The sequence below is a fragment of the Lonchura striata genome, chromosome 6 (assembly GCF_046129695.1).
Source record: "Lonchura striata isolate bLonStr1 chromosome 6, bLonStr1.mat, whole genome shotgun sequence".
NCBI lineage: Eukaryota > Metazoa > Chordata > Aves > Passeriformes > Estrildidae > Lonchura > Lonchura striata.
In genome coordinates, this window is record NC_134608.1 from 38,721,957 (window position 1) to 38,738,741 (window position 16,785).

The window sequence follows — 16,785 nt, forward strand, 5'->3', positions numbered from 1 at the left end:
GAAAAGACTTACATGTAAATCCCAAATTCTAACCTCCCCATCTAGGCATCCCGAAGCAATGAGGCCTGGGATGGTGGGATGGAAGGTGACACACCAGGGAGTACGGCGATGTCCAACCAAGGAATGAACACATTTGCCCGTTTTCACCTCTGTGATGTAGATGTTGTGGTTCACATGTGTGGAAGCCATTAGGGTCCTGGGAATGCAGAAGGTATGACAAACATTAGCATGAAAACAATAAAGCAAAATTAGACCATGGTTAGCTTTATCTCAACAGGTTCTGCTCACACTTAACCCAGCAGCTCTCCCACACAGAGCTCAAAGGTTAAGAGGCTACTGTTGCACCAATGTCACAAAGCTTTCCGTAGCCAGATTTCAGGGTCCATGCAAACATGAGCTCATCTGAATCTGCAAGCACAAACTTGACCTTGAATGTGAACATGCAGCTCAGAAGGCACTCCTGACTGACAGTCTGAGGCAAATAAATATTCCCAACTCTCCACATCATCTCAACCACTGTCAAATCAAGTGATACTATGAGAGATCCCACCTCCATTTCTGCTTCCAATACACACATCATTCTGCTCTGTTCTTTATTCCTAGATATTCCAGGGAATGTGTCACATCATTTGGGCATGTTGTATTAAAACATCCTTTACTCCCTTTAGTTTCTTATGAAATCCCATGGTGTCTGCACAGATCCTTTTTCCTTAGAACTTTGTGTCAGCTGGGTACCTCAGAAATTAAATACCAGCTATGCTTGAAGCTGAGACTAGGAAGGTGCACATGTTCCACCCATGCGTGTCAAGAACCAGAAATTTCATTCAGCTGTTCAGGATTGGACAACTCAATGGGCACAAGCTTCCATCACTTCTGTAAGTGTAGGGAGACTGCTGAAACAGTGAACGAACTAGGAGTTAATTACCTGTCTGGACTAAACGCCAGCAAGAAGGTGGAGCGTGGACTGTCTGGTAACTCAACTTTCTGAAAAAGCCAACAAAGCAGGAAGTGTTGCAAGAGTCATATGATCATACTTTAACTGTAAGCCACACAGACAACAAGGGGAACCCGCTGCAGGAACATATCTAGTATCACATCACTGCAGGAACTGAACAGAGCCAGAGAGCATAACAAGTGTAACATATTAAAGGTATAATCACAAGACAATTTATTTCAAATCCCTGCCTCCCTTCCCCCATTCCAAGATCAAGCTATGCAGCTCTATCCCACAACCTTACCTTGCCCTCCCATTTCATCCATCGAGTTTTATCCTCCACCAGCTCCTGCAGAAGCCGCTGAGCACCCAAGGCTTGGGTGCCCCGTTCCCTACCCCAAAGGATGCGGACAGCATTCTTCTCTGGGACAACCTTCATGGCTCTCAGTTGCCAACACCACACCTACGGCTGAGAGGAGACACCAGCAGGTTCCAGATTCCGACACCAGATGACAACCACCACCAAGCTACAAATAAGCTATCCACATTTCAGTTGCTTGTCTTCATGGAAACCTAAAAAGATAAGAGACTCATAAGGAAGGAAGCTTTTACCTTGACTACCCAGACAAAGAATAATGCTTTTGGAACACTTTGAGCTGCAAAAGAAGGCTTTAATACCCACTGTCTACAAAAAAAAAATAATAAAAAAAAAGCTAAATATATATAATAAATAAATAATAACCAAGTCACACTTTTCAGGGGTGTCATACAGCGGAGTCTGCCACAAAAAGCTCTGAGAAAAGTTTCTTAGAACAGATAAACCAAGAAACTCTGCTGCAATGCTATTACCTTCTGATCCCAGCAGCATGCATACTACTCTGCCATCTCTTGATAACATGAAGATCTAAAGACAAACCTGACTCAGTTCATGTTACACTGAACAAAACCATCAATATTAAATAGAGAAGGAAATAGCAATTTTAAAAAGAAAAAAAAAGCACATGAACAAAAAAAGGTTTATGTGCACAAGAGATAAATTTTTAAATGACAGAACTCAGAATGGTTAGTAGCAATATTTTCCTTCCTCCCACTCTCCCTAAAAAACCTCTCCTGAACAGATAATTTAAGACAGCTGCACCTTATAGAGGAGCTGTCTATAGAGATAAGCCAGGAAAATTAGTTCCAAAAAAGCACACCAGTTTTTATTTGTAGAAGTAAAATAAATTGTACTGAAGTAATTAACAAGTAAAGACCTTCATCTTCCTAGAAAGGAAATTTTCCACAGTGAATTTTGAGCTAGCTGGAAATTCCCTGATACTTAATGTGAACAGCATGGGGATCATGTATTTTAGAGAAGCTGAACTCCATGGTATACATAAGCTTTCTTTTGAGAATCTGTGAAAGTTAGCCAAAACTTTAGGTAGGAATTATTCTACAGAATCAAAGCCTTATTGGAAAGCATCATAAAAAAAAAAGATATATTGCATGAGAATTCTTAAAAATAACTGTACAGATTAAAAAAGCCCAGATCTAAAAAAGCTAGAAGGATAACTGGAATAGATACATCCAAAAGCATAATATAATACAGGAATCCCTAAACTAAAAATCTTTAGCTAAATGCTGATAAATCCTGATGCGGATTCTGCAAACAGCCCCAGACACCCAAGTTCAGGAATGACAAGATTCAGATGGTAAGCAGAATGGAGGAGAGGGACAGCTCAGAACAATACAGGCAACAAAAAGTCTACTTTTACAGCAGGAAATGGTACATCTAGTTTAACCCTTAATCTAGTAAAATTAAGAAAACAGTATCTGAATATTCTATATGGCTGTATTCAAGAAATTTGGACTACAACAACCCAAGAATAAACACATAACAGGACACCAGTGGAAGACTGGTCCTGCAGCTGGAATTTCGAAAAGATTTAAACTTTGGAGCAGTCCTTCAATAGCTGTGAAGGACAAACCACATAAATAACTTGAGATCACGGTAATTTACAAGCAGGATAACAATCACTCATGAGAAAGAACAAGCTCTGACAACCTAGCAACATTTCAGTCCTATCAGAACCAACGTTCCCTAAAGTACAATAGCAACATGGAAAACAAGAGGTTTAACAAACTATTTTAAGTTTATTTATGCCATGGACAAATTTACGTATTGTAAAATAAATGGGGAGATAACTCCTACAACTGTAGTCAGTGAAGTTCAAGTATTCACCTTAATGAAGGACCAAGTCATCTCCACTATATAAAACCACTATATAAAACCAAGTGCATACCTTAAGACAGCTTATCTAAATCTCTGCATGTGTGTCCTAATTTATTCAACTAATCTGCCTATAACAAACACTTCATATGTGAGCCTGAGTGTTTAACTTCACGTTTTTCCCTCAGGGACTGTACCTCATTTTTTCAGCTTCTTCTGACTCATGTCTTTATCCCATTTTCAAAGTAAACAAAGGAAACACCCAGGGCTCTAATGCCTTTCACAGTACCCTACCAACCTGCTGAACATTTTTAAAAGCTGGGATCCCTTCAGAAAACACTGAATCTATCCTTCTTGAGTGATGCTGAGATTCTAGTAACCCTTCAGGAGCCAAACTTTATACTTTTTCTGAATTAGCTTGAACACAATAACTGCTCCTCTACCTGGCTACACATTCAGCAACACTTCAGACAGGCAAAGAAACTCAGAGCCTTCAAATGAAGAAACAGATGTAGTGCAGCATTGGCAATGCAGTGAACACTGGCATTATCTTTGATCATTTTAGCAGGAAGACTTTAACCTTTCTATTGGATTATGTGTTCAGCTTCAGTTTGTTTTGGTGTGAGGTTTTTGTTTTTTCCCTTTAATCTTTTGGTTTTTTTGTGAGGATGTTAAAGGAGTGAATTTTTTCTCTAACATAGTAAAGATACCCACCAAGTCCAAACATTTTGTTCAAATGTAAGCTGAATAATGACAGCATGCATGCTATTAAATACCATTAGCAGATAAAGCATTGAAGTACCAACTGTATTTACAGCTACTCATTAGCCATCTGACCAACAAAGTTTAAATTAAATGCAGGGGGTTTGAAAATACTTCTTGAAACTCAGCATAAAGAAAACTTGCAGCTCACTGGATAAAATCTGTTCAGGTGCCTGGTGAACTGATTCAGTAGCAGTGTCTATTACAAATACCCACAACTATCAAAACTGATAAACAGCTGACCACCTAAAGAGGAATTGGGATTGTTCCATTTTCTTCTTGTTGTTGAATTTGTTTTGTTTACTTGTTTTTGCAGGAAGGGAGGGAGATTTGGATGGTTGGCTTAATCAGGATGACCAAAAGTGTCCAACAACTGCAAGATTAGCTGATACCCTGAATGTGATGCAGACGACTACAAAAAATTCTGAAAATGGAGAGTCAAATTTTTCTATAATCGGCAGCTTTCTTTCCTTAAGAGTTTTCTCCCTTCAGGGCATTTCAGGACAACATGCTGGGCTGTTCACAGTTTTGGAAAGGGCATTACACAGCCCAAATCCAAGCCTTTTACTTGCTCTGTACCAGCTATCCTTGAAGAAGCCTGAAGAATTCCCAGCATTAATGTAGGTTTACTTATCACTTTTATAGATGCTGAACCTCTAAAAAACCAAAGTGAAGCTGTAAATTGGTGATACTCTGTAGTGGTATATGACCCCCTGAAAACACTGACAGAAATGCAGGGCGAGAAAAGCAATAAAAATAAGCACATTCAATTTGCTGTATAAAAAGTATGCCAAGATATTTTATGAATTATGCAATGGCTCACCATTCCAGTTCAAAACTTCAGCACTTTACAGAGATGATGGTCCCATCTCCTACTGTGCCCCTTCCCCATCTTTGTTGCTATTAATTTTGTGGAGATTCTGGTACCACCATGCTGGGAGCACAGCCGGCTTTGATACAAAGATGAATATTGCAATACTACCTTCATGTTATTCCACTCTTCGTGGGGAAAAAACGTTATTTAATGTGGTCTTCAGCTCCCAGACTAATCTATTACCACTGCAAAGAACTTTGTGGTTGTTTGCAACCAACACTAAAAGCCTTTCCTAATGCATGTGCACAGAATCAGTATAAACAGCTCCATCAGTGTTTAAAAAGGAAAAAAAAAAAAAACCTGCAATCAGTAAATTATTATTACAATGGGAGATCTATCCAGAAGATACAAATGTCCAAATAATTTCACACAATTTTGCTACCCAAAGAGACCTCATGTGATTGATGAAGAAAGAGGCAATATGAAGTGAAATATTAAAGCTGTCACTGACTTTGCAATCTGGGTTCCACAGAGAGAATGCATTTATAAGACTCCCCATGAGAGACCAGAGTGAAAAAAGCACACGCCAATAGTTTTGGTCTCCAAGTCCCTTTGTCAGTTTTAAGATTTCCATAACGTACTGAGTGTAAAACAGCCATGATGAACACATAGCTGATGGGGCAAGGCTGTATACTTTGTATTAAAAGAACATACATGGGGAAAAAAAAGGACTTAAAACACAACAAAAGCAAAACTGTGGTGAACAATGAAGCATGACACTGTCCTGCAAAACCACAAATAAACCTGTCTCTAGAAAAGAAAAGGAAACAGATCATTACACTCAACTCCCTCAGCTCTGGCCAGGCACCTACCTATCTTGCAAGCCAGAGTTACTTCTGTTTTCAAAAATGTCTGTCCTGAAGAAGCATGTCCAGCCCTAACAATGCTATTGCAGTTATTCCAAATTAAAATGGAGCATCTTAGGCCAGCAACACACTAAAAATTCCAAGAGCACTGTTTATTGCATTTAATAAATGTTAGTAATTTAAGTTTCATTTAATAAATATTAGCAATAATTTAGCATTCCCACTATTGCACATGTGGGTGGGTTCTCCAAGAGAAATCAGATCATCAGACAGGCATGAAAACAGTGTATGCAGCACTACAGTGCAAATGCTTTATCTTTGCTGACAGTGAGCCTAATGAAGGCTGCAGTCACAAGACAGGCTATTTCCTCTAAGGATTTTCTACAAGTTGGTTTCCCTTGTATTTTACACAGCTTAATTTTGAAGCAAACTGCCTTCCAAGACCCTTTGTACTTTTTAGAAGCTCAAAAGAGCAAAAAGCAAAAAGTGCCCACTGAAAACAGCCATATATCATCTTGCCAAGGACTATGAACTACACAGCCCCTCCTTTTGCAGGCACTTCACTGATAAAATAATAAAATCTGATTCTGGCACCCAGACAGGAGATCTCCAAGAACAAACCAGATGCCTAGAACATAATTTGGAATCTATACAAGCAATCACACAGCTCCAGGGACTTTGTAGTTCAATTCCTTGTTTACAATCTGTGTTTTCTTCCCTTCTGCAATATGGAGATTCTGAAGCCATAATTTTCCTAAACTGCATCAAACAATATCACATAAGAAGCCCAAGAAATACTACACTGGATAGAAGACTTATACTTGCAGTTTTATTGAAAATACTGATTCAGTCCATACCAAATGTCATGCTATTCCCACTAACCCTTTTTGTGCCTCCACCTGAAAACCAGAGCAAAATTTTAAAAAATGTTTATGTAAAACTAAAACTAAAAAGCTGTTTTGCCCTCTTTGCACTGCATCAACTCAGCTTAACAAACAAGACAACTCCAGAAGTCCTAGTTTGGTAAGTCCTAGTTTGCCAGTAGCACTGGCATTTGAACAATGCTGTAACAACAACAAAATCAGTAAAAAACAGGTGACATGACTCATATCCCAAATAGTAGCATGGGTCAAAACATAAGTATTGGAAAAACAGGACTATGTTCATTCTTAAATGACAGGGCCATATGAATTTCTGGCAATATACCTGATTAGCAGTATATGTCTAAATTTACTCCAAACAACATTTGATTTGTCTTCCCTTAACTCCATTTGTGGTAGTTCCAGATGAACATTGAGACTGTTTATAGACTCTATTAACTGTTTATAGACTGTATTAAATCTTCTTGGATTAAAAACAAACAAAACAAACAAAACCAAAACAAACAAAAACCCAACCCCAAATACCTGAAAATATTTTGCATAGAGCAAACTTCAAGATACCTTGCAGTAATAGCTAAATGAACAAAAATTTAAAATAAAGTTACATTGGACTAGAATCTTTAAACAAGGCTAACCCACAAACAAAAACAGTTTACCGATGGGTAACAACTGTCTTAAGCATGATTAATCAAAACAATAAAAAAAGCTAAACTCTAACCAAACTCTATTTTGTTCTGTTTCAACTTGTGTGCTTGATTATGCTTAAAAAAAAAAAAAGCTGCTGAATTTAAGAATTTAATCAGAACAAGAGTCAGTCTGTAGTAAGTGCCCCTAACACAGAGAATAAAAAACACTTAGGAGAAGTGAAAGGAAGTTTATGCTGCAACTATCCAAGAAAACCCAAAACCAATACTATGAAGGCACTTCCATTATATGGTCCTGGTTTTACTCTTCCCAGTTTTCAAATACTCCCCAAAGTATTATAGTGTAAGCTGAAGTTTTGCCTAGATTAAAGCCAGAGAGAGATGGAAAGTAATTCTAAAGCACATTTTCTGTAGATGCAGTAGACACACTGCTCTATAAATTGTACTCACTGCAATAAGTGTTGACACATAAAACAGGATTGCTAAAGAAAAATAACTTGTCTTAGTGCTTCATGATTGAAAAATTCAATGCTGCGTTTTAAACTGAAACTGCAAACAGCTCAGGAAATCCAATTACACTACAAAGATGTCAATAGTACTTTGTAATTTCCAGATCCTGTATGACTGCAACAAGTAACTAATTGCCATTAGAATCTTAATTTGTCTTCCCAGTCTGGATTAAATGAGCTAAATACACATAAAAGAACTTTTCAGACATAAGAAGTACATTAAAATTCTGGCTATTTACAGTAAAATTATGAAGACATGAAAGAGAAACTTGCAGATATCAACTCCTAAAGGTCAAAAAATGAATGGTAAATATAAAAAGGGAAGTAATAATAATAAAAAATGTAAGTGATCACCCATATCTGGAGTCTGACAGTTTCATTTACCAATGAGAATATGGAGGACTTTCACAACTATTATTACAACTTCCACATTAACTTAATGAATTCTTGAGAAGAGAGATATTAGTTTCAATTCAGAAGATAGGAAGAGAATAAATATAATTTCACAAAGCTTTAAGGTAAGTCAAACAGCAGAACTGAGATCTGGAAGATTAAGAGTTAGTTTCCACAATTCCATACTCAAACCATAGCATCTTTTGTTAAGTATTATACACAGCAGGAAATGAGGGACAGAGAGAAAAGAAAGCCAGAGCAATACAGAATTCAGATTAACCCCCTAAAAATTATTCTCATTTAGCCAGAAAGGCAAAGGAATTCTCAATTCAAAAGCCCATTATTTACATTAATAGTCACATCAAGATTCTTCAAGCTCATCAAGTTCTTCAAGGGCCACAGCCAAGTGCCCCCAAGTGACATCACCCATTCCATAGTAATGTGGGAGTGCCAACACTACAGAGCAGCAGAAGCAGCATCACACACCCCCAAGGTGAAGACAAAGTGTTTTATGCATTCAAGGCTACACTTAAGGCACATGCACCTCATCCAAGTAATAAAGAAAAAGCAACTGGAAGCAAGAACATGTTTTAGAAAATACAGGTCATAAAATTTTTGCTCACGTGGAAATACAGTAAAAAGACAAAAAGCCAAAATGACCCACACAGAAGCTGAAGTCTTCACACAAAGATGTACCAGAATTATAGAAGAGGTGGGTGACAATGAGGATTTAGACTCGGAACAAAGAAACACAGCAAATTCTTGACACCATTGCCCTTCTTGGCCTTAGACTGGGTCTGTGGGAGGAATATAAAGGGAGGGGGAAAAGTGTCCAAAACATGAGTCAGAGACTCCTCTCAGCAATTCTGCGCTGCTCAAGGTGAAGAATTAGTAATACGTACCAGGAAGAAGGAAGCAGGAATCACTCTGCAAGGACAACCCAAAACACCTCACTGAGAACATGTGAAGTGGAGCAGAGCGAGCACATGGATTTAGATGATGCTCTCCACGTTAAAGCCTGACACCTCATCATCCTGTTCAACAAACAGCTTACAAAAACTGGAGACAACAAACAGCTACTAGACAGCAATCCCAGTCAGAATTCCTAACAACCAACTAAGTCCTGAGATGCAGACAAGTACTGCTTCCTCCTGTAGAGGAAAGAGGTCTCCTCTAGTTTCAAGCAACCCAATCAATGGGTCTTCCATTAGGCAACTACTATATCCTGCAATAACCTTCCAGTAAAATATTTCTAATATTAATCCTCTTCCACTGCAAATCCCATTGTCATACACTTTTGTAAAATTAAATTCTTCTGTCCATCCCTTACTAGTATTTTTTTCTATTACCCTCCTTGCTAAGATAGCACAGGGCTACTAACACAAAACACACAAGGTAACTATTATCATGCATTATGCCCTTTATCAGGCCCCCAGAAACTCAACAGTGAAAAAAAAAGAACCTTAGTGCTGCTTGCATTAGTAGTAAACATTCACATCAACAAGAATTCTGCAAGACCCATGAGTTCAGTCAGTTTGCTAATCATGGCATAAAAGATTTGTACTAGAGTTTCTTTCCAGAAGCTTCTTAAAAAAATAATTATTCAAATGCCAAACTTCTGGCAGAGGGATACCAGCAGACTGGATCATTGCTTGCCTTCTTTAGAACTGGTTGTTACAGCTGCATAAAAGTTAAAAGTGCTGCTTGGAAAATGGAAAAGTAGGAAACAACCAAACAAGAATCTAGAGGGTCAGTTATGACTCAGAAAAGGGCAAAAGAAAGAAAACTAAGAAGGAGCTGTCAGCAAAAGTAAACATTCAGCAGAAACTCCCAGCAACTCAATCTGAAAAGGCACGTCCAGACATTTGGATCCAAATACGTTCTTCATTCCAAGCATCAGGAAAAATGTAAATTGTAGTGGACAGCCCTACTCATTAAGAGCCACACTGCCACAAAAAATACACTTATTTGTGACCATCAAAATAGAAATGGACCAATTTTTAAAAATAAAATTACCCAAAGAAGCACCAGTTGTGGACTCCAGAACTAGCACACAAGCTACAGTGAAGAGTTATGAATGTTAGGAAATGCATTACAAGAGTCTTTCAGAACACAAGAAAGGGTTTTAAATTTAGCAGAGATTTCAAGTCCTGTTGCCTGCATCACCCATAAGGCATTCAAATCTGCATGGGTTTAACCCCATACCACATTCTGAAAACTGACCCAACAACAAACTTAAGAGACCAATAATGGACTGGCAATAAGTGCACATTACCAGCAGGTCATTCTTAGGTCCCTTTTTAACATTCCCATCAGCAATTTGAAAGAGGATGGGAGTGGCAAAGGCAAAGAAGCCAGATGACATTTGCAGAGGACACCAAGCTGGGTGGAGCAGTAAACAAGGACAAATATAGAAAAACACACTGGGTTTTTAAATAAAGACTAAAGAACACTTCAAACAGAGGAGAATTGAACTTCCATTCACAGCAGCACTGAGCACTGGCCATATTTACAGACTTCATACAATCTATCTTCTTGAAGGCAGGCTTATATCTAGATAGCAATTCTTGAATTCATCTATCACCACAGAACAATACTTGAAAATGTGTAGTGGGAAAAGCTACTCGTAACCACCTACAGGATCTCTTGAAGATGAAATGCTGATTTAGTACAGGAAAAATTGCTTTCCAAAGGCAGCTGAATGCATGGTATTGACAGGATCACAAGTAATCCAAAAACCACTACACAAACACTACAGAAATTTATGTGTTGGCAGGAAAAATATGGTAGATGGCAACAAAAACATTTCCATAGCTGGTGAATTAGCTGGGTTCGTTTCCTCACAGGACAAGACGTAACAAGAGGCACACCTGAATGCATTTTATGCCAAACACTACTTTCACAAGCAGGTGTTCTGCAATACACCATGAAAAACAGGAAAGATAGAGCAGACGACGCTTGCCGCACATTTTATTCGGGTAAGGCCGGAAAACACCAACAACAATGAAAAACACCCCGAAGCAACAGCCCCAGAACGCAGCTGGACCGAGGCCGGGCCCCGAACGGTGCCGCAGGGGCAGCAAGAGGGGCGACGGACGGCGGAGCACCAGGCGCCCGGGCTGGGACAGAAAACCCGGCTTGAGGCGCGCTCGGGAGGGCGGCACGGGGCACGGCTCCCGCCGGGCCTGCGGCCGCTCTCCGGGGCTGCCGTCCCCGCGGCCCGGCGGGAGGCAGCGCGGCGGGCCGCGCTCTCCCGCCGCGGCGCCCGGCCCGAGGCGGCGCCGGCCTCCCCGCGCCCCCGCCGCAAGGCCGCGGTCCGGAACTCCCGACAGCGGAGTACAGCGGCCCCGGCAGCGACTCCCGACTCCCGACTCCCTCCCGACCGCGCTGCACCCGCCGCGGCCTCACGCGGGTCGGTACCGCCGCCTTCCGGGGCGCCGCCGCGGGGCCGGCCGCGCCCGCCCGGGAGCGGCGGCGCGGCCTCGGCGCGGGGCCGGCGGCGCGCGTAGGCCCGGAGCGTACCTGCAGCGGCGGGCCGGAGCGGGGCGGAGCGGGGCCGGCGGCGGAGCGGCCCCGGTCGGTGGGTCGGGCGCTCGGTGGGTCGGTCGCCGTCGCCGCCGCCGCGCCGAGCTCCGGCCAGGCGGGCCAGCCGAGCGCCGAGCGGGGCCCAACGGCGGCGGCGCCGAGCGCGGGACCGAGGCCCGAGCAGCCGAGGCTAGAACGCCGCCAGGCAGCGCCAGCCGAGCGACGAGGTCTTCCACCGCCGCCCGGCGGCGACGGAGGGCAGGCGAGAGCAGTCGAGTCCCGAGAACAGCGGGGCAGCGCCCTGGCCCAGAATTAAAATCTATATAATTTATCTTAGAGAGGTGTGGGATACTGCAAAAATGCTCTTAACAGAATGAATGTAAACTAACACGTACCACAGACTGTATTAAAGAGATTGGAAGCTACTGTTCTAGACTTCCAAGATAAGGGTTGTCCAGACTGAAAAGCAGAAATGGGCGTTAATGTCTTCCCGAACGCCCAGGTCTGAAGAACCGGCCCGGTGCTGGAGCAGTGGCCCTGGAGGTCTCCAGCTTGTCGCAGAACCCAAACAGTTCGAGCTCCTGAACTTTAGGGGAATACGTAGCAGGCACATGGAGAAGTCTTTACCTTCCAATAGCTCAGGCAATGGGGAAAGGAGCAGGGCAATGCAAATTTAGGATAAAAGGAGGCTGCGTCCTCCAAAATCTTGAGGGACCCCGCAGGGGGATGGCCCAGTGAACTCCTTCCTTTTATTCAAATAAAGTAAATAAAGTTGCAGGACTCCTCTGTCTCCTTTGTGGACATTGGCTTTTCACAGCATGATTTTCTAAACCAAATCACAAATCTCAAAGCAATTTGCAGAAAATAATTTTTTCAAATTTTTTTCAGCCTGGAAAAGAGAAGGGTCCTGCATGACCCAACTGCTGCCTTTTGGTACTTGAAGGGAACTTAGAGGAAAGATGGGGCTTTAAATTGAGAGAAAGTAGGTTTAGATTAGATAGTAGAGAAAATTCTTTACTGTGAGGGTGGTGAGGCACAGGAACAGCTTGTCCAGAGAAGCTGTGAATTCCCCATCCCTGAAGTGTTCAAGGCCAGATTGGATGGACAGAGATATGAGCAACCTGACCCCATGAGGGAAAAGAAAAAAGTCTGGGTGAATGGTTTTGAAGGAAGCTGCTCAGGAGTATGCAGTGGAAACCGCTCCCTGGATTTCCTGAGTGAAGAGAAGGGTACTGATATCTGACTCAGGTAAGAATAGTGTTAGTGGATGGCTTTTGTCTGGCGTGGCTTGATGCAGTTTTTGCCCAAACTGATAAGCACTGAGATCAGTTTTGAAATTAAACTCTACCACAAGTGACAGTGTCTGAAAGAAGACAAAACTGAGCAGCAAATGTGTTCCAGGAAGTGCCTTCACTCTGAGTTTGCTCTGGCCTCAGCACATGCTGGGAAGAGCTATTCATAGCGTAAATTGAGAAACTCCAGCTTGTCATTAAGTGACAATGTTTGTACCTACACATGTCCAAGTCTCACTTGACCTTACCACCCCCACACAGCTCATTCAGTGTCTGCTGGTGTTTTGGTCTAGTGAACAGTATTTTTAGCATAGACTCAGATGTGATTATGAGCCGTCAGGCACCATATACGGCAGCAACTCTTACCTTAAAAATGCTTTTTTTAGAAAACAATGCTTGTCTGCTTTTTCCTAGGTAAAAGGAGCAGGAGTTTTGCTGCAGTAACCAACAGTAGTTCTTGTATAACACCTTGCATAAAGAAAACTGAATTACATCTGAGATCTTTGTACATAATATTTTAAAGCACTCATTGAGGCTTCTGAAAATGTTTTGTTTACACATCATCAAGCATGCTTGGTTTTCTGTGAGATAGTAAGTGCCTACTGCCACTGCAAACCTGGCAGAGTATGTCCATCCTGCATGTCCACCCTGCACTGCGAAATATGTCCCATACTCCTATATTTATCAAATGTGGGGCATGATTCCGGCTCACTTCCTCTAAAAGGACAGATCCACAATGCCAGGCAGTGTAACTGCTACTTTAGGCAGCTACAGTTTTGTAGTTTTCTGCATTCCCTACCACTTTTGTTACATTTACTGCCCACTAAACAATAAAATCTAAGAAACAAAATTTTCTTAGACTGCTGTCATGAGATCCTTGGAAACACTTGTACCTTTTAGAAACAGAACATTTCCAGGAAACTGCCCAGCCTTGTGCCAGCAACAACTGCATGTATCAGTCATCTTGTTCCACTGAAGTAGATTGCCAGCATTGCTAGAGCAGCCTTTCCACACCTCTGCTTTGGACTAAAAGGAGAACTTTTGCAACCGGTTCAATTTCTGTGACCCAGTCAGATCTTGGCATTTCTTTCACAGTAGCCAACAAGACAACCAGTTTCCTGCTGCAGGAGAAAAGCAGCCTCACCTCCACTAGCCTATTTCCTGATGTCTGTTAAGTACCCGACAGAGTCACCATAGCTTAACATCTTCTTGAGCCTGTTTGGGAAAGAAGGAATATTCGATCCTTCCAGAACTGTGCAAGCACTAGTGTGTGCCCAGCAAAATGCCAGACTCTCCCAGAACACAGCTGCCAGCTTTCAGAGAAATCACTGGGGTTTGTGAGATGTACAAAATGGCAAAATGGTGTTGAGCAAGAATTTATACCTGCAAACAAAAATATAAATGTTTGCTTTGCTGCTCATGAATTGACAGTAAAAAGAAGCTCATGTGGAAATTTAATTTGTGCAAAATACTGTTTAATCAATCATAAGTGTTTTGAGTTACACGGTGGAATAGAATTGCACTTGTAAAACAGTGCCAGGTTTACAGATTTTCCATCAGTATAAGAGGCAATTTCCCTAATTTTTCCACTGTTGTCACATTAGTCCTTGCTCTCTAAGTCAAGTGAATTGGGTGCCTCTAAGCATCATGACAGCAAAAATGTACCAATTAAACAGAATCTCTGGAGAGACTGAGAGAAGTTCAGAAATTTGCCTGAAATGCAGAGAGTATATTTCTTCTCGTCTCACATCTGCTTAAGTCTTTACAGGCTTAAAGAAGAGGAAGGGGCATATTTCCTCCAGATAACTTCCCAGATGAACTGCTAAAAGCCTTCTCTCTGTCACATTAGCTAAAATGAGTAAGTAAAAGTTCCTGACGAACACGACAGGCTTCCGAGTCCACTGATTCCATTTGCTCATATTCTTCTTCCGATTGTTCCAGGTGTCCTGCGGCTGGTGCAGACCACACGTCCAGCCCATGTTGCAGGGAGATGTTATGAAGCACGCAGCAGGCCAGAATGATGTGGCTGGACTTCTCTGGAGAATACTGCAGGGTGCCTTTGGAGCCATCGAGGCAGCGGAACCGCGACCGAATGGTTCTGAACGTGCGCTCAATGATGTTGTGAGTGGCGGAATGGGCCATGTTGTAGCGGTACTCTGCAGGCGTCTCGGGAATGTGCAGAGGGGTCATCAACCACGTCCGGAGCAAGAAGGAGCTGTCACCTGTTATAGTGGAAAGGAGCAGGACAGGTTACATACCTACAGTTAGCCACAGATTTCAGCCTGGGTTTCTGGTAGAGCAGATAAAGAATTAAGTTCTTCCTCTGGCTAAAAGAAACAGTAAAGGAAGAAGTAACTCTAGTTTACAAATGTGACAAAGTAAAGGCGTTCAGTTTTACACAAGATTTTCCACAGAAGAGTTTTAAAAGAATTAATCTACTGCATAAAACAGGGGGAAACAATTGGACTAGGGCAGTACCTAGAATTAAAAATTGCATAATTCAGCATGGAAAAGTGTAGAATACTGAAAGAAAGCTATTAACAGAATTAATGAGGATTAATACATACAATAATCAGACTGTATAAAACACAGATTAGAAGTTACTGTTCTAAGCGTCCAGGATAAAGGTTGTCCGAACTGAGTCATAAATCTCAAAGCAATTTGCAGGAAAACAATTGAAAGTAAACATATACTTGTGCCCAGAGGTTCTCGCTCAGTAAGGAGACAACATAGACTTTCTACTGAAAATAAGGATAAAAAATTGACTTACCAAGTAGCCAGCCATCTTTATGTAGCTCAGTTTCAAACTGGCTTGTGAGGGCTGCCTGCTCTAACACCGTGCAGTCAGGCAGGCTGCCTGGCCAGTGTGTTTCAGCACTAAGGAGGACTCCTCTGGAATCACAGACCATGAGGCAGTTCAGGGAATGGAGACCCTTTCGGTTCACATAGGACAGGTCCTCAGCATTGGGCGCTTTGATTGCCACGTGAGTGCAGTCAACCACCCCAAGCACTCCTGGCATTCCTGCCAGTCCATAAAAGTCATCCTTCAGGGTCTGTAGAGCAGCTTCATCTTTAGGAAAGTGAATGAACTGTGAGGCTCTTTCCACCAGTGCCTCGGTTACATTGGCAACACAGCGGCTCATCGAGGCTTGGCTAATGCCAATAGCATCCCCCATGCGAGTCTGGAAGGAGCCGGAGGTATAGAAACCCAGCGCAGCAAGTATTTGCGTCTCTGGACTGATGGCCCTGGACCGCTGTGTAGGGCGTGAGAGAGTGGCTCCCAGGAGATCCACCAGGTAGCAAATGAACTGTCGGGGAAAGCCGTATGTGGATACTAGATACTCATCCGTGACATCCTCCAGCTTGAAGCGATCCAAAGTCCTGTGTCCGCGGCCATAGAGCAAGAGGTCGCAGTCAAGAACCGCGATAGGTACGGCCATGGCTGACGGCCAGGGGCGTCCCCTGGAGCTCCCCTACGACAGGGCTTTCCCAGAGGCTTCACCTGCATAAAGCTAAAAAGGATACTCAGAACAGTTGTTACTGGTGAGCTTTCCAGACTCCGTTACCATTTTCCTTTCAGTCTTCAGTCTGATCATCCAGCAAATCTTTTTACTTGTCTTTTTCTGCTTTAAATACACGGGCAGGCAGCTGGGCTCAGCGCGGGGCCGACAACTGCCTGGCGCTGACAGGAATTCACCTCCCGTGGCGGAGAGGGAGCTGGAGCCGTCCCCAGCCCCCGCCGCCGGGCACGGCAGACAGAGCCGGGGGCAGCCCCGCGGGCAGTCTCGCAGCCCCGGCGGGCGCTGCCCTTGCCGGGCGCCCGCACCACGGGCCGCCAGACTCCGCCGGAGCCCTCCCAGCCCTCACCGGCCCCGCGGCCGCTCCCAGGCGGTCCCCGCCGGCCCGGCCCCACATTCGCCGCGACAGATTCGCCACAGGCAGGGGCTCTCGGCGGG

General features: G+C 42.9%; 2 protein-coding genes across 7 annotated transcripts in view; both read right to left on the bottom strand.

Annotated features, from left to right (window-relative positions):
• The window catches only part of AMBRA1 (autophagy and beclin 1 regulator 1), a 123,825-nt gene extending 112,202 nt beyond the window's left edge, over window positions 1–11,623 (bottom strand). For 5 of the 6 annotated variants that reach the window (XM_021533389.3, XM_021533387.3, XM_021533386.3 and 2 more), the window contains exons 1-4: window positions 11,535–11,623; window positions 1,239–1,507; window positions 926–984; window positions 13–196 (exon numbers count right to left, since the gene is read on the bottom strand). In XM_021533389.3, the coding sequence (XP_021389064.1) occupies window positions 13–196; window positions 926–984; window positions 1,239–1,373 (378 nt within the window). In that variant the 5' untranslated portion in view covers window positions 1,374–1,507; window positions 11,535–11,623. Of the gene's footprint in view, window positions 1–12; window positions 197–925; window positions 985–1,238; window positions 1,577–11,534 lie in introns of those variants that run through there. The other variant, XM_077784173.1, reaches the window with a different exon arrangement.
• Window positions 11,624–14,266: 2,643 nt separating this feature from the next.
• Window positions 14,267–16,648, bottom strand: HARBI1 (harbinger transposase derived 1). Its single transcript, XM_021533621.3, has 2 exons — window positions 15,600–16,648; window positions 14,267–15,051 (listed from the first exon to the last, which is right to left on the bottom strand). Exons 1-2 carry the CDS (start codon window positions 16,267–16,269, stop codon window positions 14,675–14,677), a joined length of 1,047 nt encoding a protein of 348 aa, XP_021389296.2. The 5' UTR covers window positions 16,270–16,648; the 3' UTR covers window positions 14,267–14,674.
• Between the last annotated feature and the right edge of the window lie 137 nt (window positions 16,649–16,785).